The following is an 18156-nucleotide window of genomic DNA, read 5'->3' on the forward strand; positions in this document are numbered from 1 at the left end:
AGCAACAACAACAAAAAAAAGTCCTGTTCAAATTCAGCATTGAGATTTAGATAAAGCAAGCACTTTCCCTGTTAACTTTCCAATTTAGTGTCCCATGGAGTGGTAGAACAGCATGCTGGAAGGATTCCATATCTGTCAAAGTAATCTCTGTAACCCAAGGAAAACAAATCACTAATCCAAGTTATAGTTTCCAAGTGAAAGCAGTTACCACCTGGAAATAGCTGGACTCAGGGTTCTGATGATAAATTCATTGGAGTCTTTAAAAAAAAATACAAATTTTAAGAGCCTTGTGGATGGAAATTATGGAATGATCAACTTGATATCTAATGGTAACACAATTTCAGAACATATAATTAGAAAACAAGTCTGAGAGGATTGAGGCAGGGAGCAATGATTAATGCTATTGCTTAAAATGTACTACAGTCTAGAAAGGCCTTTATGACATGTCATTAGAAATATCTTTTGCCAGGTCAATATTTTAAAAAATATATATTTTGGGATGTATGGTGAATTTTTTTTTTTTATCATTTCTCCTTTTATCTCTTGTGCTTTCATTAATCCACCCTATTTACAAAAAACAAAATGCAGGAATTTGTTTAGGAGGGCTTTAAAATTAGAGGAAGAAGAAGAAAACTGGCTACATAAATCTTCTCAACAAGAGAGTGTGAAATTGTCAGTTACAGAAAAGGGAGATTAATAGAAAAGAAGAATGCATAGAAGAAAATATTCAAAAGAGAGGCATGATTATACACCTATATCCATACCCACACCTAAACACCCCCCAAAGACCATATATCACAAACACAAACATGCTTATACATATGTAAGTGTATATGCACATATATATACACACACATATGAATATACATAAACACACACATATATATGCAATTGCACATGGTATAAATAAGAAATAAGTTTAATTAGTACCTTCAATACAAAAATTATTAGCCTCTTTGGGTATTTGATGGGTCCCTTGGATAGTCTGATCAATCCTTTGGATTCAGTTTCCAGAAAAAAATATTTGTTACTTATGTTCACAATTGAAGAAGTTTTAAAATTTCAGTTATAAAATAGTGAAAAAGAAATGTGTTTTTCTTCATACAAGTATATGGATCCCTCAAATTCATTCACATACCTCGGGTGTAAATGGATTCAAGTTAAAAAATAATAACCTTAATAAAAGCAAAAATATCCAATCCTTTTGGAATAACTGATACAGGATGGGATGAAATTCAAGACTTTGAAGCTTTAGGAATGATTTTAAATAAAAATAAAATTGTAGGAGGCAGTTGGAAATGTTTAGTAAGTCTTGGGTAGATTTCAGAATTGTCAACATGGATAGGGATAATTGAACCATGTGGAGTTGAGGGAATTACCAAGAGAAAGACCATTCAGGAAAAAGAACAGAGGGTCCAGGACAATGCCCTAGAATACAGCCATACCTAAGTAACTCAGCACTAATTATGATATGGTAAAGAGTACTGAGAATTAGCTGTCAAAAAAGGTAGGAGAAAAGGAAGAAAAAAGTAGCATAAAGATTTAGGGAGAAGAGGGTATCCAGAAAGAAGGGTTTTATTTCCATTCCTTTTTCTTCCATTTTTCTTGAATTTAACTTAAACATTCTTTGATGTAAATATAATTAAGATGCTGAGCCTCTGCACACAAGGAGTTTAAAATCTAGTGAAAATGAATGACTAATGGTTTTTAAATTAAGTTGTCTCAAAATATAGATTATGTCTTGAACCACATGTATTTTCAAATGTTCTTTGATTTTAACTGAGCCCTTCTTGTAGTCATAAGTAATCAAACCATTCTATTCCATTCATTCTAGCATTTAAAGAATAATGTTTAGTTTTCTATTAAGTCTATTTTATTCATTATATAGACAGAGATACATTGAAATACTTACAGATCCTATTATTTGAGAAGCACTTTCAAATTCACCATCTTCCATTGTTTCAGTTGGACATAAAGAATCTGTTTCTATAAGAAGACATGAATAAAATATGTTCATAATTAATTATATAACTATAGTCATAATTCATAAAGATAATTAGCATGCTAGTAAATACAGTCATCAGTTTGGGAGGACATTAAATCAGCCATAGCAACTTGTTGAAAAATTCTGGTAAAATTACATAGATAATTTGAGGCTAAACCTTTCATTAATTTCACTCTCCAAATCTGAGTCTAATGTCTCATGTTTTTGGAGTGGGAAAGACCCTCTTTTTTTTAAGTATCTGTGATTGTTGAGCACACATTGAGAGGTCTCAATTTTGTTCTCCTTTGAGAACAAGGAGAGTGATGGAGCTGGTATTTGCAGACCAGGCTAACAAAATTAGAAAAGTCTTATCCCTCACAAACTGACTAGTAAGTGGAGTGTATTTTCTTTCAGAAACATTAGCCCAAAATCATTATCCTCATCAAACTTCCTATGCTGAAGGAGGAATTAAATTGGGAGTGGAGAGTAGAACAGAAGAGAAAAATGAGATATTAAATGGTGACTTCAGATTGCCTCTTAAAAATAATTTTGAAATGACTAATAAATCTACTGAATTGAACTTTTAGAAGTGCTGAAAGAAATTATTTCAGAAAATCCTGAGAACTATGAATTGACTTAAAGTATAGTGAACAATATCAGTTTAAAAAAAATTATACAAGGACAGCAAAATTATAAAGAAAAAAAAACTTCAATGATTTAAAAACTCTGATCAAAGCATCACCATTTCCAGAGTTCTCCTATTAAACTATGTTACCTACCCTCTGACAAAGAAGTAATGGGCTCTACTTTTAGAGACATATATTTTAGACACATTTACTACATAGATTTATTGTGCAAGATTGGTCTAATTTTTTACAAGGTGCTTCTTCACCCTTTTTTTCTTTTTTTTTAGATCATCAGTTTAATGGAAGCAGGAGGGAAAGTCAGTAAAGAATAGTATGTTTTCCTAATCCCTTTCTTCTCCCCCCTCCCTTTTTTTTAGATCATCAGTTTAATGGAAACAGGGAGGAAAGTGAGTAAAGAATAATATGTTTCCCTAATTCTCAAAATAAAAGCAAGTTATTGAACCATTTTAAAAAAGTAACAGAAAAGAACTTTTAAAAGTTTAGAATGAAGTACAGACAAGAATAATAGTTTGAAAGTAACATATTGGATTTATTACATGCTTTTAAAAAAGCAAGCTGTTCAAAATGGAGATTGATGATATCATTGGATTCTCTTTCTGTGATCTGCTTTGTGTATGGAAATGTTCTTTCAATGTTTAAGATCACATTTTTAAATGTCATCTAAGATATAGAGGTATTATGAAATTATTGATTTGTCTGGGAGGGACTTTAGATATCAATGAATCTGACCTTCTCATATGACAGAAGAGGAAACTAAAGTCCAGATATGTTAAGAGACTTGTCCAATCTTTCCTAGCTAATAAACAGCAATCATATTTTGCACTCAGGTCATCTGATACCAAATCTAATGCAGGCTGTCTATTCTATCAGAATTGATGGAAAAATTGCAACTGGTGAAATCAAAGATGCCTTAAAAGGTAAATATAATAATATTCATTTAGTCAAAAGATAACAAGAAAAAATATATTTCTAAAAAAACAATTAGGGTAAAATTTTAAGGGAAGGGATATGTAACTGAAATTAATCAAGTAAATCAAGATAAATAAATAAATCCCTTTCTCTTGTCTATACTAACTAACTAATAACCAGATCATGTTTATAATGTAAAAAATATACACATATGTGCTTGTCTTTATCTACATGTGAATTCTTGTGCTTTTCTGTTTTCTCGTGTTAATTAGCCATTTTGTTTGGTCCTAGTTCTATAAGCTTTATTTTAAGAGAGAAGGAAAGTGGTAGTACTTAGCAAAGAGTATTAGACATAAGTTCTAGCAAATATATACTTAAATTACATTGAAAAATTCTAGAAGCTATGAAGGCCAAAGCAAATTAAGTTGGGGAAAAGAGAAGAACCCAGAAGATAGTACATTCTGTGTGTGTCAATAATGCTAGGAAAGAAAACTAATCACTTCCCCATAAGAATCTGTTCATAGATTTGTTCCTGCAATAGTCAGGAGGTGAGAGAAAGAAACACAAAGTATTGTAGATGGAAAAAAAAGGTTGACCCAGGGCAAGGGGATGTTGTATAAGGAAGGAAACATGGAAGTAAGTCTAGGAACTTCCACTTGGTTATCTTTCTTTCACTTAGAAGTTAAAAATTCATCATTAACCTGACAGAACAACATATATCCTAGTGTCATTTCAGATGATGCTCTATTTTGCCTCCATCACTCCAGTTTTCTATGTGGTCAAACCAAAACATTAATCTAACATTTCCCCAAGTGCCTGTCTCTTCCATCTTTCCCCTAGAGAATAGGAGAAGAAGATTCACTTACAGCAAAATGAAACACAGCAAAAAGCTGAATAAGCCCACCAGAATAACTCAGGAAGGACTTTCATATAAACAGGGGGTGCAGAAAGGAGGTGGCCTAATCCTTCTGTCATCCTATGTTAAAACTACTGTTTCCCGACAGTGATTTAAATTTAAGATCCAAAGTTACTATAGTATAAATAGAAATAAAAATTGATTTCTAGTTAGTACATGATCCCAGGAAAACCAATTTATCTTTAGAGAATTATATATGTTTTGAAGTTGTGTCCAAGTGAATGAGTGGGGGAAAAAAAAAGATTTCTATGCACTAGGCAATATACTAAGTATTGTGATGCTTAAATAGTTTGAGAAGCGTAATTACTGGGGTAATTATTAATGATATTTATAATTATTGATGATGTAAATAACAATTAATGATATCAATGAGTTTTTATTAATAATACTAGCATTTTAGTAAAAAGAGGCTAGTGACACTAGCCAAAGACTGTCGCAGTGAGGTGCTCATAGTTTATATCCCTTGAGAGTGGCAATCAATTCTGACTGGTTAACAAGTAACAGAAGAGTGGAGTGGAGGCAAGATGGTGGAGAGGACACAGTTTCTTTCTGACCTTCTCCTACAACCCTCAGGCTAATTAGTAAATCCAGCTTCTGAATTAGTTCTGGACGGAAAATACACGAAAATTGGGAGTGCAACAAATTGCCAGCAGAAGATAATTTTGAAGATTGCCAGAAAAGGTATGCTTCAATTGGGCATCGAGGGAGGTGGGCCAAGTGTAAGCAGGACAAGCACAGACGCAGAGCAGAGGTCAGGGGTGGTGGGAGTACCCAGCAGTTGAGAATCTACAGGGAGGAATCTATAGCAGTGTTGGCTATTCTGCCATGGTTGTAAGCCATTAGATCAGCAAAGAAGTTATAAAAAAAATCCAACACAAACACAAAAAGTTAATGGTGAACCTTAAAACACCAGAATCTCACAGGACTTGGCCATGCCCCCCCAGCAATAGGAGTGATTCAGAATTAACTCAGCACAGCCATTGCCACTTGTAGAGGAAGTCTGGAAAACCTCCCCTTCACTAAAAGTAGACCTTAATGTTTTTTGTTTTTTTTAATGAAGAAAAAAGCAAAGAGAACTCTGACCATAGACAGTTTTTATGATAAAAGAGTAGAACAGACTTCAAACCCTGAGGAGACTAAAAGCAGATGATCTTCTTCAGATGAAGCCCAAAAGGTGATATAACATGATCCCCATCACACAAGGCTCTCCTAAAAGAAATTTTAAAAAATCTTAAAAGAGAGCTAGAAGAAAAATGGGGAAAGAAAATAAGAAGTTTGCAAGAGGGTTTGGAAAAGGCATATGACTCATTAAAAGATAAGATTTGATAAAATGGAAAAAGAACTCCCAGAAAAACAGAATTTGTGAAACAGAAAAACAATTTGTGAAATGGAAAGAGAAAACAACTCCTTAAAAAAACAGAATTTGTGAAATGGAAACAAAATTCCATACAACAAAACAACTCATTTAAAAGTTCAATTGGACAAATACAAAATCAAGTTAAGAAAATAATTCACTAAAATTCGGAACTGAAAAAATGGAAACGAATGGCACAATGAGACAACAAGAATCAGTCAAGCAAAATCAAAAAAATGAAAAAAATAGAAAAAATGTATAATACTTTATTGGGAAAACAACTGACCTGGAAAATAGATTTAGGAGAGAAAATCTAAGAGTTATTGGACTCCCCAAAAACCATGATAAAAAGAGGGCCTACACTCTATTTTTCAGGAAATCATCAAACAGAACTGCCAGATTTAATAGAATCAGAAGGTAAAATAACCATTGAAAGAATTCAACGAACACCTCCTGAAAGACAGCCCCAAATTAAAATTCCAAGAAATATCATGGCTAAATTTCAGAACTATTGGACCAAGGGAAAAAAAAATATTACAAGCAGCCAGAAAGAAACAATGCAAACACCAAGGAGCCACAATAGGGATTATCCAGGACCTAGCAGCTTCCACTTTAAAGGATCAAAGGGTCTGGAATCTGATATTCCAAAGAGCAAAGGAACTTGGAATGCAGCCAAGAATAAATTAACCCACTAAACTGAGCATTTTCTTTCAGGGAAAAAGATGAACATTCAATGAAACAGGTGAATTTCATTTATTTCTGATGAAAAGATCAGAGCTAAATAAAAATTTTGACTTCCAAATATAGAACTCAAGAGAAGTATAAAAAGGTAAAAACAAAAGAACTCTTGAGAACTGTATTTCTAGTATGGGTATATATAGACTGTGTATGTATAATTTGATTTTACCATTATAATATAAAAAAAGAGATTTGAAATGGAAAGGAGTACCAGAAAAAAGGGGTAAATGGAGGTAAAATGAGGGAAATTTACATGTCAGGAAGAGGCAAAGAAAACCTATCATATCTGAGGGAAAGAAGGGAGAGTGATGAACACAGTGTGAATCTTAATCTCATAAGATTATATTTAAAGAAAGAATATTAGACATATTTGGTTTCACCGAGAAACTTCTCACACCTTACCAAAAAAAAAAAAAATGGGAGGGGAAAGGGGAAAAGGAAAGGGGCAGGTTAAATAGAAGAGAAAACAGAAGTAATAGGAGAAAAGTATATGAAGAGGGAGGGTTTCTAAAAGGACAGAACTGCTTGAGGCAAGTAATGCTCTTAAGTAAAATACTGGGGAGAATGGAAATGGGAAAAGGAAAGAGAAAAGCATAATTTGGGCTTAATAAGAAGGCAGGAAATACAGAATTAGTAGTTTAACCATAAATGGGAATGGGGTGAACTCTCTCATAAAGCATAAGCAGATAGCAGACTGGATTAAAAGCCAGAATCCTACAATATGTTGTTTACAAGAAATGTTGTTTACATTTAAAGCAGAGTTATACATACAGAGTAAAGATAAAAGGCTGGAGCAAAATCTATTATGCTTCAAATGAAGTAAAAACAGCAGGGGTAGCCATCCTAAACTCAGATCAAGCAAAAGCAAAAACTGATCTGATTAAAAGAGATAAGGAAGGAAACTATATCTTGCTAAAGGGTACTATAGATAATGAAGCAATATCAATATTAAACATATATGTACCAAGTGGTGCAGCATCTAAATTCCTAATGATGAAGTTGAGAGTTGCAAGGAGAAATAGACAGCAAAACTATAATAGTGGGAGATCTCAACCTTGCTCTCTCAGAACTAGATAAATCAAACCACAAAATAAATAAGAAAGAAGTTAAAGAGGTACATAGGATAGTAGAAAAGTAAGGGATGGTAGATCTTTGGAGAAAATTAAATGAAGACAGAAAGGAATAGAAAGTGTTCGTGGAACCCATATAAACATTGACCATATATTGGGACAGAAAGATCTCAAAATCAAATGCAGAAAGGCAGAAATAAATAGTAAATGCATTTTTTTTTCAGACCACAATGCAATAAAAATTACTTTTCATAAAAGGCCATGGTAAAATGGACCAAAAAGTAATTGGAAATTAAATAATCTTATCCTAAAGAATGAATGGGTGAAACATCAAATTACAGACACAATAAATGATTTAATTCAAGAGAATGACAATAATGAGACAACATACAAAAATTTGTGGCATGCAGCCAAAGCAGTAATAAGGGGAAATTTTATATCTCTAGAGACTTACTTGCATAAAATAGAGAAAGAAAAGATCAATTAATTGAGCTTGCAACTAAAAAAAGTTAGAAAAAGAACAAATTAAAAACCCCCAATCAAATACTGAACTTGAAATTCTAAAAATAAAAGGAGAGATCAAAAAAATTGAAACTTAAAAAAAACAACCAAACTATTGAATTAATCAATAAAATTAAGAGTTGGTTTTATGGGGGGGGGGGGGAGGAACAACAAAATAGATAAACCTTTAGTCAATTTGATTAGAAAAAGGAAAGAGGAAAATCAAATTGTTAGTCTCAAAAATGAAAAGGGAGAACAATCCACCAATGAAAAAGAAATTAGAGCAATAAGTAGGAGCTATTTTACCCAACTGTATGTCAATAAATTTGATAACCTAAGCTGTAGAGGGCCAAACTCTGGAGAAGTACACTTGAAACAAGGATACTTACAATAAGATGTTAACTCAGTGGAACTGATGAGATGATGGTTCTTTGGTATGCATATATTTAGTACTTTGCATGGCAATGTAATGGTTCCCCAGTTCACACATATTCAGTATGCTATAATGATGTAATTCTAATAGGGTATTTAAGGGCTGAGAGGACTGGAAATGAGATATTCCATCTCTGACCATCCTCCTGGTGGCTCTCCTGCCTCCTACACTCCCCTACTAAGATCAATACCAGGTCAGATTGTGACAGACCCAGATTGTAAAGGAGACAGACTGTGAAGGTGACAATAAAGAATCTAGACTCTATTCCTGCCTCTCTTTGTGGTGACTATCCTGCTGAGACCAAGGCCTGTCTGGAGGACCTCCAGAAAGCTAGCCAGGACATTATACTAAGCGAAGTGAAGGAATACCTGCAAAAATATAGATTAACCAGATTAACAGAAGAGGAAATAATTTTAGAAAAAGAAATAGAAAAAAGCTATTAATCAACTCCCTAAGAAAAAAATCTCCAGGACCAGATGGATTTACATGTGAATTCTACCAAATATTTAAGGAACAATTAACTCCAATACTATATAAATTATTTGAAAAAAGTGGGAATGAAGCACTCCCACCTAATTCCTTTTATGACACAGATATGCTACTGATACCTAAACCAGCCAAGACAAAAACAGAGAAAGAAAATTATAGACCAATTTCCTAATGAATATTGATGAAAAAATCTTAAATAAAATATTACCAAAGAGATTACAGAATATCATCCTCAGCATGATATGACCAAATAGGATTTGTACCAGGAATGCAGGGCTGGTTCAATATTAGGAAAACTACAAGTATAATTGACTTTATCAATAATCAAATTAACAAAAACTATATGATTATCTCAATAGATGCAGAAAAAGCATTTGATAAAATCCAACACCTATTCCTAGTAAAAACACTAGAAAATATAAAAACAAATGGACTTTTCCTTTAAAAAGTCAGTAGCATCTATTTAAAAACATCAGCAAGCATCATATGTAATGGGGATGAACTGGAACCATTCCCACTAAGATCAGGAGTGAAACAAGGTTGCCCACTATCACCATTACTATTCAATATCATATTAGAAGTACTAGCTTTGGCAATAAGAGAAGGAAAAGAGATTAAAGGAATTAGAGTAAGTAATAAGGAAACCAAATTATCACTTTTTGCAGATGATATGATGGTATTCTTAGAGAGCCCTAGAGAATCAACTAAAAAAACTATTAGAAATAATCCACAACTCTAAAAAAGTTGCAGGATACAAAACAAATCCACATAAATCTTCAGCATTTTTATACATCACTAACAAAACTCAAAAACAAGAGTTACAAAGAGAAATTCCATTTAAAAAAAACTGTAGATATATAAAATATTTGGGAATCTATATACCAAGGGAAAGTCAGGAACTATATGAGCAAAACTACAAAACACTTTCCACACAAATAAAGTCAGATCTAAACAATTGGAAAACTATCAAGTGCTCTTGAATAGGTCAAATAAATATAATAAAGATGACAATACTACCTAAACTAATCTACTTATTTAGTACTATATCAATAAAACTCCCAAGAAACTATTTTACTAACCTAGAAATAATAACAACAAAATTCATCTGGAAGAACAAAAGAATTTCAAAAGAATTGGTTAAAAAAAAAAAAAAAGCAAATGAAGGTGGCCTAGCTATACCAGATCTAAAACTATATTATAAAGCAGCTATATAATAAAACTATATTATAAATTAGCAAAAACATTTGGTACTGACTAAGAAATAGTCTAATTGATCAGTGGAATAAATTAGTTTCACAGACAAAATAGGAAATAACTATAGCAATCTAATGTTTGACAAACCCAAAGCCCCCAGCTTTTGGAATAAGAATTCACTATTTGACAAAAACTGCTGGGAAAATTGGAAACCAGTATGGCAGAAACTAGACATTGAATCATATCTAACACCATATACCAAGATAAGATGAAAATGGGTTCATGATTTAGGCATAAAGAATGATATTATAAATAAATTAGAAGAGCATAGGATAGTGTACCTCTCAGATCTATGGAGGAGGAAGGAATTTGTGATTCCTAGAAGTAGAGATGATTATTGATCACAAAATAGATAATTTAATTATATATAATTAATTAAAAAGTTTTTGTACAAACAAAACTAATACAGACAAGATTACAAGAGAAGCAATAAACTGGGAAAACATTTTTGCATTCAAGGGTGCTGATGAAGGCTTTATTTCTGAAATATATAGAGAATTGACTCAACTTTATAAGAATTCAAGCCATTCTCCAACTGATAAAACAGACAATTTTCAGATGTAGAAATTGAAATTCTTTGTAGTCATATGAAAAAGTGATCCAAATCACCATGGATCAGAGAAATGCAAATTAAGACAACTCTGGGATACCACTATACACCTCTCATATTGGCTAAGATGACAGGAAAAGATAATGATGAACGTTGGAAGGGTGTGGGAAAACTGGGAGACTGATACATTGTTAATGGGTCTACGAATGGATCTAATCATTCTGGAGAGCAATTTGGGACTATGCTCAAAAAGCTATCCAACTGTGCATACCCTTTGACACAGCAGTGTTTCCATTGGGCTTATATCCCAAAGAGATTTTAAAGGAGGGAAAGGGATCCACCTTGTAAAAAAAATATTTGTGGCAGCCCTTTTCATAGTGGCTAGAAACTGGAAATTGAATGGATGCTCATCAATTGGAAAATGGCTGAATAAATTGTGGTATATGAATGTTATAGAATATTATTGTTCTATAAGAAACAACCAGTTGGATGATTCCAAAGAGGTTTGGAGAGACTTATATGAACTGATGCTAAGTGAAATAAACAGAAGCAGGAGAAGGAGATGATTCAAACTAATTCCAATTGTTCAGTGATGAAGAGAGCCATCTACATTCAGAGAGAGGACTGTGGGAACTGAGTGTGGACTATAACACAGCACTCTTGTTTTTTCTGTTGTTGTTGCCTTGAATTTTGTTTTCTTTCTCAGGTTTTATTTATTTCATTTATTTATTTATTTATTTTACTTCTTGATCTGATTTTTCTTGTGCAGCAAGATAACTACATTGATATGTATACATATATTGGATTTAACTTATATTGTAACATATTTAACATGTATTGAACTACCTGCCATCCTGGGGAGGGGATGGGGGGAAGGAGGGGATAATTTGGAATAGAAGGCTTTGCAAGGGTTAATGTTGAAAAATTACGCATGCATATATTTTATAAATAAAAAGCTTTAATAAAAAAAGTAACAAAAGAATGAATATTATAGTGACTGGACCTATTTTAATGAATTTTGATTGTTACCTTAAGTCTTGGGTAATCTATTCAAAGAATTTATCCCAACCAAACCCAAGTACGTTTGGTAGCAATACCCAGAATGAGGAAAATGATAGTCCCATTTTCTGTCAGCTCTGTCCTTGAGATATTAGACAAAGAAGTAAAGAGAGAAATTCTGAGGTCTCCCAATTTTAATGATTGACTTAATATGAGAGAGAATTAATCATTTTTCTCAGTGTGGAGAACATAAATAAGTTAGTACTTGATCTCAAGGAATTTACATTCTAATGGAGGAAGAAAACACAAATTTGAAAAGCTTAAGTGGAGGGCAGGGTTAGAATGTAACATGCCAGTATTAAAACAGCCAGAAGTTGGCAAGCTGGTCCAGATTCCAGGCAGGATAAGGAGGACAATTTTTTTTGATATGTAAACAAACTTCCTTAGAGAATAATGAAAGACACAAAAACATTGTGGATCTAAAAGTAGCCATCAATTAAGAAAGTGTTAAAGCTCAAATTTAGTATATATTCAAATACCAACAATCAATAAAAACCCCTACATTCAATATTGGACAATGAAGCCTCCTATCAGAGACCCATGTAGACAAGGAAAGAGTCCATGTTCTAGTGGGAGGGGGAAGAATATGGTAATTTAATTCATTCCCCCAATAATAAAATAAATATTTAAAAGTTAGAGTGAATTTTAATAATAAAATAATAAAATTTTAAAAATAAAAAATAAAAATAAAATAACAACAACAACAACAATATAGGGAGCAGAGAATTTATAAACAGGATTTTAATTCTTTGTGATAACCAGTAAAGGGATGGTAATATATCCAGGGGAAGCATTTGATGTGAAGAGGAAGACTTCTCAAAGGTGAAACAGCTGACAATGTATTGTTTGATTTAACTTGTCTTTTGAGACTTAAATCAAGCATGAAGCAAATCACAATGAATGTTTCAAGAGCATGACACTATAGGAAGAACCTAGGATTTTAAGTCAGAAGACATCTGTTCATATCTTGACTATATCACTCACTAATCCAATGGCCTTACTCTCTATGATTTTGTGTCCTTCGGCAACTAGACCTGTACATTTCTGCATCAGGAGAAGCACAGTGTCCAGGATTAGAGAAATACCTTGCCTAGTTCAGACAACATCTGGGATAACATATTTAATTCTGGGAGTTACATTTTAGCAAAGGCATTGACAACAAAAGTGAAATACTTTGAGATCCTGCCATTTTAGGACTGTTTGAATTGGGGATCTTCATCTTGGAAAAAAGAAGACTTGAGTGCACTTTTAGAGTTAGGATTTAGGGAGACTTAAGAGCGTTGTAATGTCTTTAAGTATCTAAAGTTAATGGCCTTTTCCCATTTGGTCTCAGGGCATAGAATCAACAACAGTGGTGGGAAATTGTAAAGAAGTATTCTTAGGCTTGAAGTAAGTACAAGTTTTCTCAAGAAGAGATAATTCCAAACAAAAAATGTACTATCTAAATGGGTAGTAGATTTTAATTCCTTCAGGAATTCAAGCAAAAACTAGATGGCCATTTGTTAAGTAGATTGATAAGAATATAAATGAGTGCTAGATATTGTCAGGAATGTCTGGCTAAAATATCACTTCTGTGCCTACTAAACTAAACAAATTACTCAATGTATTTTCCTACAAAATGAGGATGACAATACTTGTAAAATCTAGCTCTTAGGGTTGTTGTGATTCTCAAAAAGATACATCTGTTCAGTCATTTCAAGTTGTGTTCAAATCTTTGTGACCCCATTTCTCTTTTTCTTGGCAAAGATACTGGAGTAGTTTGTGATTTCTTTTTTCAGCTCATTTTACAGATAAGGAAACCAAGGCAAATAGAGTAAGTAACTTTCTTAGAGTCACACAAATAGTAAGTGTCTGAAACTGATTTGAAGTAATTTTTTCCTGACTTTAGGCCCAGCTCTCTATGGACTGCAAAGTTTCTTGGAGTCTCCAAAAGTCTCCAAAGTCTTGGAGTTTTAAGCAGAAGTGTTAAACACAAAGTCCACAGTACTTCTAAGTGGGGCCCTAACTAGAATCACATGTAATCAGGAAATATATAACAAAATAAATAAAACTACAATAAAGCATGGATAACAACTAAGTTGTTTTAAACTAAGTCAGCATGTGGCCTGCTGAAATCTTTATGTAAGATTGGTGTTCTCCATTTCTATTTGAATTTGATAGTACTGCTGTAAGCTATTTAAGATTAACAGATTTACTAGCTGTAGCAGACCTAAAACTATATTATAAAGCAATGGTCATCAAAATCATTTGGTATTGTCTAAGAAATACAGTCATTGATTAGGGGAATAGTTTAGGCTCACAAGAAACAAGAGTCATTGACCACAGTAAACTACTGCTTGATAAACCCAAAGGCTCCAGCTTCTGGAATAAAAACTCACTATTTGACAAAAATTGCTGGGAAAATTGGAGAATAGTATGGCAGAATCTAGGCATTGACCAATGCCTAATTCCCTATACCAAGATAAGATCAAAATGGGTTCACAACTTAGACATAAAGGTGATAAGTAAATTAGGAGAGCAAGAGATAGTCTATCTCTCAGATCTGTGGAGAAAGAAGGAATTTATGTCCAAAGAAGAACTACAGAACATTATAAAATTCAAAATGGATAATTTTGATTTTATTAAATTAAAAAGGTTTTATACAAACAAAACCAATGCAGCCAAGATTAGAAGGGAAGCAGAAAACTGGGGAATTTTTTTTTTTTACATTCAATGGGTTCTGATAAAGGCCTTATTTATAAAATATATAGAAAAATTGACTCAAATTTATAAGAATACAAGATATTCTCTAACTGATAAATGGTCAAAAAATATGAACAGACAATTTTCAGACAAAAGAATAAAAACTATTTCTAGTCATATGAAAAAACATTTTAAATCACTACAATGTGGTGATCTTCTTCCCAAATGCAGCCAGGTGATAAAAGTTCAGATCTTTGGCTGGTAGTAATGTAACAAATAACAGGAGCCCAGCCACCAACCACAGTGGCGTGAGATGAAGATGAATCTGGTTGTCCACTGAACTCTCCACTCGTAGCTTAATCCTCTGAAAACTCTTCTTCTGCCACCAGCCAGCCAAATGGAAAATATTCTGGAATAGATCTCTCTTGCCTTGCCTCGGAGAGAGGGCTTCTGGCGTAATTCCGCTGAAATCTCGACTTGTAGCTTCTTCACTCTGAAGAACTTCTTTGACTGGCCCATTGAAGCTCTATTTATGCTCCTTCAAGAGAGGGATTGTGGGTTTTCTCCCATAGTGCTCTCTGGCCCAAAGAGCTTCAAGGGAGGTGTGAACTCATAAAGTTACAAAGTTTACTTTGTGAAACTCCCATACTTGTGAACTCCAATGAGTAAAGGCGTGAACACAAGCCTTGTATTAATTAGTTCTACTTAGTACCTTGTTTCAGGTTCTGGCCCAAAACATCTTCTTGTAAGATTAGATCAACTCTAATTAGTTAGCAGTTTGTAAAGATTCCAACATCTCCCTCTTTCTTTTGTTTTAGAACATAGGGTGGTCATGACCTCCTGATTTCTCAAGGAGGTTAAAACCCCACCTAAAAGGTGATTACACCTTCCCTGAATACATGGTATACATAAATTCATCAATATGGGAGGCATTATACATAATTTACATAAGCACATAGCAATATAACACAGGCTAGTATTAATGTAACATACATGAATCAACCTGAAAATTTACACATGTCCATAAGTCCTAGAAACAGTCCATAAGGAATCCATTGTCCATTAGTTCATGTGCCAGGAATCCAATAGTTCCTGTAAGCCCTGAAGTACTGCAAAAGTCTCATCAACAATTTTTCATCTTAAGGAATCCAATGATTCTTGCTGTTTTTTCAAGAACTGAAACAGTCTCATCTTGTCTTAATCCAATGATTTCTGGGATTTTTAAAAGTTCTTTTAACAGTCTCATTGTCAGCTATGCTCTTTCAATAGTGAGCACAATCAGCAACAGAACCACCCGATATTTCTTGGGTCTTCTCCTTTGTTTCAAGGGTCTGTTCCATCTCTCTGCGATGGACAAGGCGAATGTGGCTCGTCGGCACCCATCTGATTCCTTCTCCACATGTAGAGATGCAAGCAAATCCTCTCCCCCTAGCAGTTAGCCTATCTGGTCCCTTCCATTCACCACTTTCTGGATCTCTCCACATCACCTGGTAATTACATTGGAGTTGTTTGCACTGGATATTGCCTTGTTGTCTTAAAAGGCCTGTATTCTTCCTAACTGTAATCCTGATTGCTTTTCTGTTGGATGATGACATCAGAGTTCTGAATTTCTAAAGTCTCTCTGGGTGTAACCTCAGCTGCTATCATGCTCCACCTGTCCTTTGATTGATACTTTGGAGCTGGGCCCTGCTTCTCCTTCCTCTGGGTCAATATACATTTAGAGGCCCAGTGAAAGCCTTGGTTACATTTTGGACATGGGGTTTTGGGTTTTCTCTCATCCTGTCTTCTCACTCTATCTCCATTTCTACATTGGGCTCTTAGATGTCCAACTTTTCCGCACTGAAAACATCGACGAGTTTCTCTAGAATTCCTTTGCCAAGAAGGACTTTGTCTTTCCATGTTCATCATAGTTTGGGTATAATAAGCATTTGTGCCCACTGTGGCACAGCGTCTTATGATCTCCTCCAAAGGAGCATCGTTGTCTAGCCCCCATATAATTCTTTTGCAAACTTCATTGGCGTTTTCCTTAGCCAAATGTCTGGTCATTATTTCTGTTGCTGCATTGTCTCCAATGGTTCTTATTACAGTTGTTTGTAAATGTCCCACAAAATCTGTAAAAGGTTCATTGGGATCTTGCTCTATTTTTGTGAAAGCATTATTTCCATCTTTCGGTCCAGGGAGAGAATTCCAAGCTTTTATTGCAGCCTTAGAAATTTGCTCATACACTGTTATATGATAATAAATCTGTTCTGAACTCTCTGCATACTGACCTTCACCAGCTAGTTGGTCAAAAGCAACTTGTACAATAGCTCCTGTTTGCCTATTGTGTTGGGCTTGAATCCTACATAATTCATGAAACTCCGAAAGCCACAATAAATTTTGTCCCGGTTCTAGACATGTTTTAGCTATGGATTTCCAGTCATTCGGGGTTAGGATTTCATAAGACAAATTATCCAGTAACATCTTCACATAAAATGATGTAGCCCCATAAAGAGTGCAACCCTTTTTCAAATCTTTAATTTTTCCCAAATTAAAAGGAGTATATTTTCTCTCTTTTTGACCTGAGGAGTTGAGCTCTTCAATCACAGGATATGCGTTTATAAAATCAGATATATCTTCTCCTTAATTTTTTGCCTTAATTAATGCTTTTTCTAATCTTGTCAAATTCTGCTTTACAGGAGAAGCTGACTGTGTTTCTGTCTCTCTCCCTCCCCCTTGTTCCACCCATGAAGGATTAATTGAGGGGGGAGGGTCATGAGATATGGAATCACCTAATTCCTCCTGCTGTGAAGTATCACACTCAGAATTGTAATTAACTCCATTCTCATCTGATTCGCCCTCCTTTTCACCTAGTAAAGTTGGCATTTCTTCCTCCTGTACTTTCCTTTTCATCATTCTATCACTTAAATAACTTCTTATAGCCAATTGTATTACATTATATGTATTAATTATTGAGTTAGGCCCATTTTTATTATAGAAATGACAAAGATCCTCTCCTACCAATTTCCATTCATTTAGATCTAATTCCTTTTCCAGAGAGAAACAAGGACATATGTCCTTTACAGTTTGTAAAAGTTCAGTGAGTTGCTGTAAACTTATAATTAAACCTTGGCTTTCCATAACTTTGACAATGTTCTCTAAACATTTTCCTTGAACAGAAACAGGCTGTTTTCTAAATATCTGTCCCATCTTAGATGAATTTCTACTTTAACTCTTTTAACAAAATTTCTTTGTTGTACTCACTCTAATTCCTGGGTTGAAGAGTCTTTTCCACTGGATCAGGATCAGAGGCTTTTCCACTGAAATCCACTGGGGGGGGGGGGGGGGTCTGTCAGCCCCACGTTGGACGCCAAAATGTTGTGGTTCAAATGTTGGAGTTCTTGTTCTTCTATAAAATATAAAAGTTCTCTCTGGGTGCCTTCCCTGGAATCAGGATTTTGTCGGTCCCTGTTCGGGCACCAAAATGTGGTGATCTTCTTCCCAAATGCAGCCAGGTGATAAAAGTTCAGATCTTTGGCTGGTAATAATGTAACAAATAACAGGAGCCCAGCCACCAACCACAGTGGTGTG

At 34.1% G+C, this 18156-nt stretch overlaps 1 protein-coding gene across 3 annotated transcripts in view; it reads right to left on the bottom strand.

Moving 5' to 3' along the window:
• Positions 1-18156, bottom strand: part of C1H8orf34 (chromosome 1 C8orf34 homolog) — a 435849-nt gene that overhangs the window by 114993 nt on the left and 302700 nt on the right. For all 3 annotated transcript variants that reach the window (XM_051970072.1, XM_051970073.1, XM_051970071.1), the window contains exon 10: positions 1913-1986. In XM_051970072.1, the coding sequence (XP_051826032.1) occupies positions 1913-1986 (74 nt within the window). The remainder of the gene's footprint in view (positions 1-1912; positions 1987-18156) is intronic.

Source organism: Antechinus flavipes, chromosome 1 (genome assembly GCF_016432865.1).
Source record: "Antechinus flavipes isolate AdamAnt ecotype Samford, QLD, Australia chromosome 1, AdamAnt_v2, whole genome shotgun sequence".
Classification (NCBI taxonomy): domain Eukaryota; kingdom Metazoa; phylum Chordata; class Mammalia; order Dasyuromorphia; family Dasyuridae; genus Antechinus; species Antechinus flavipes.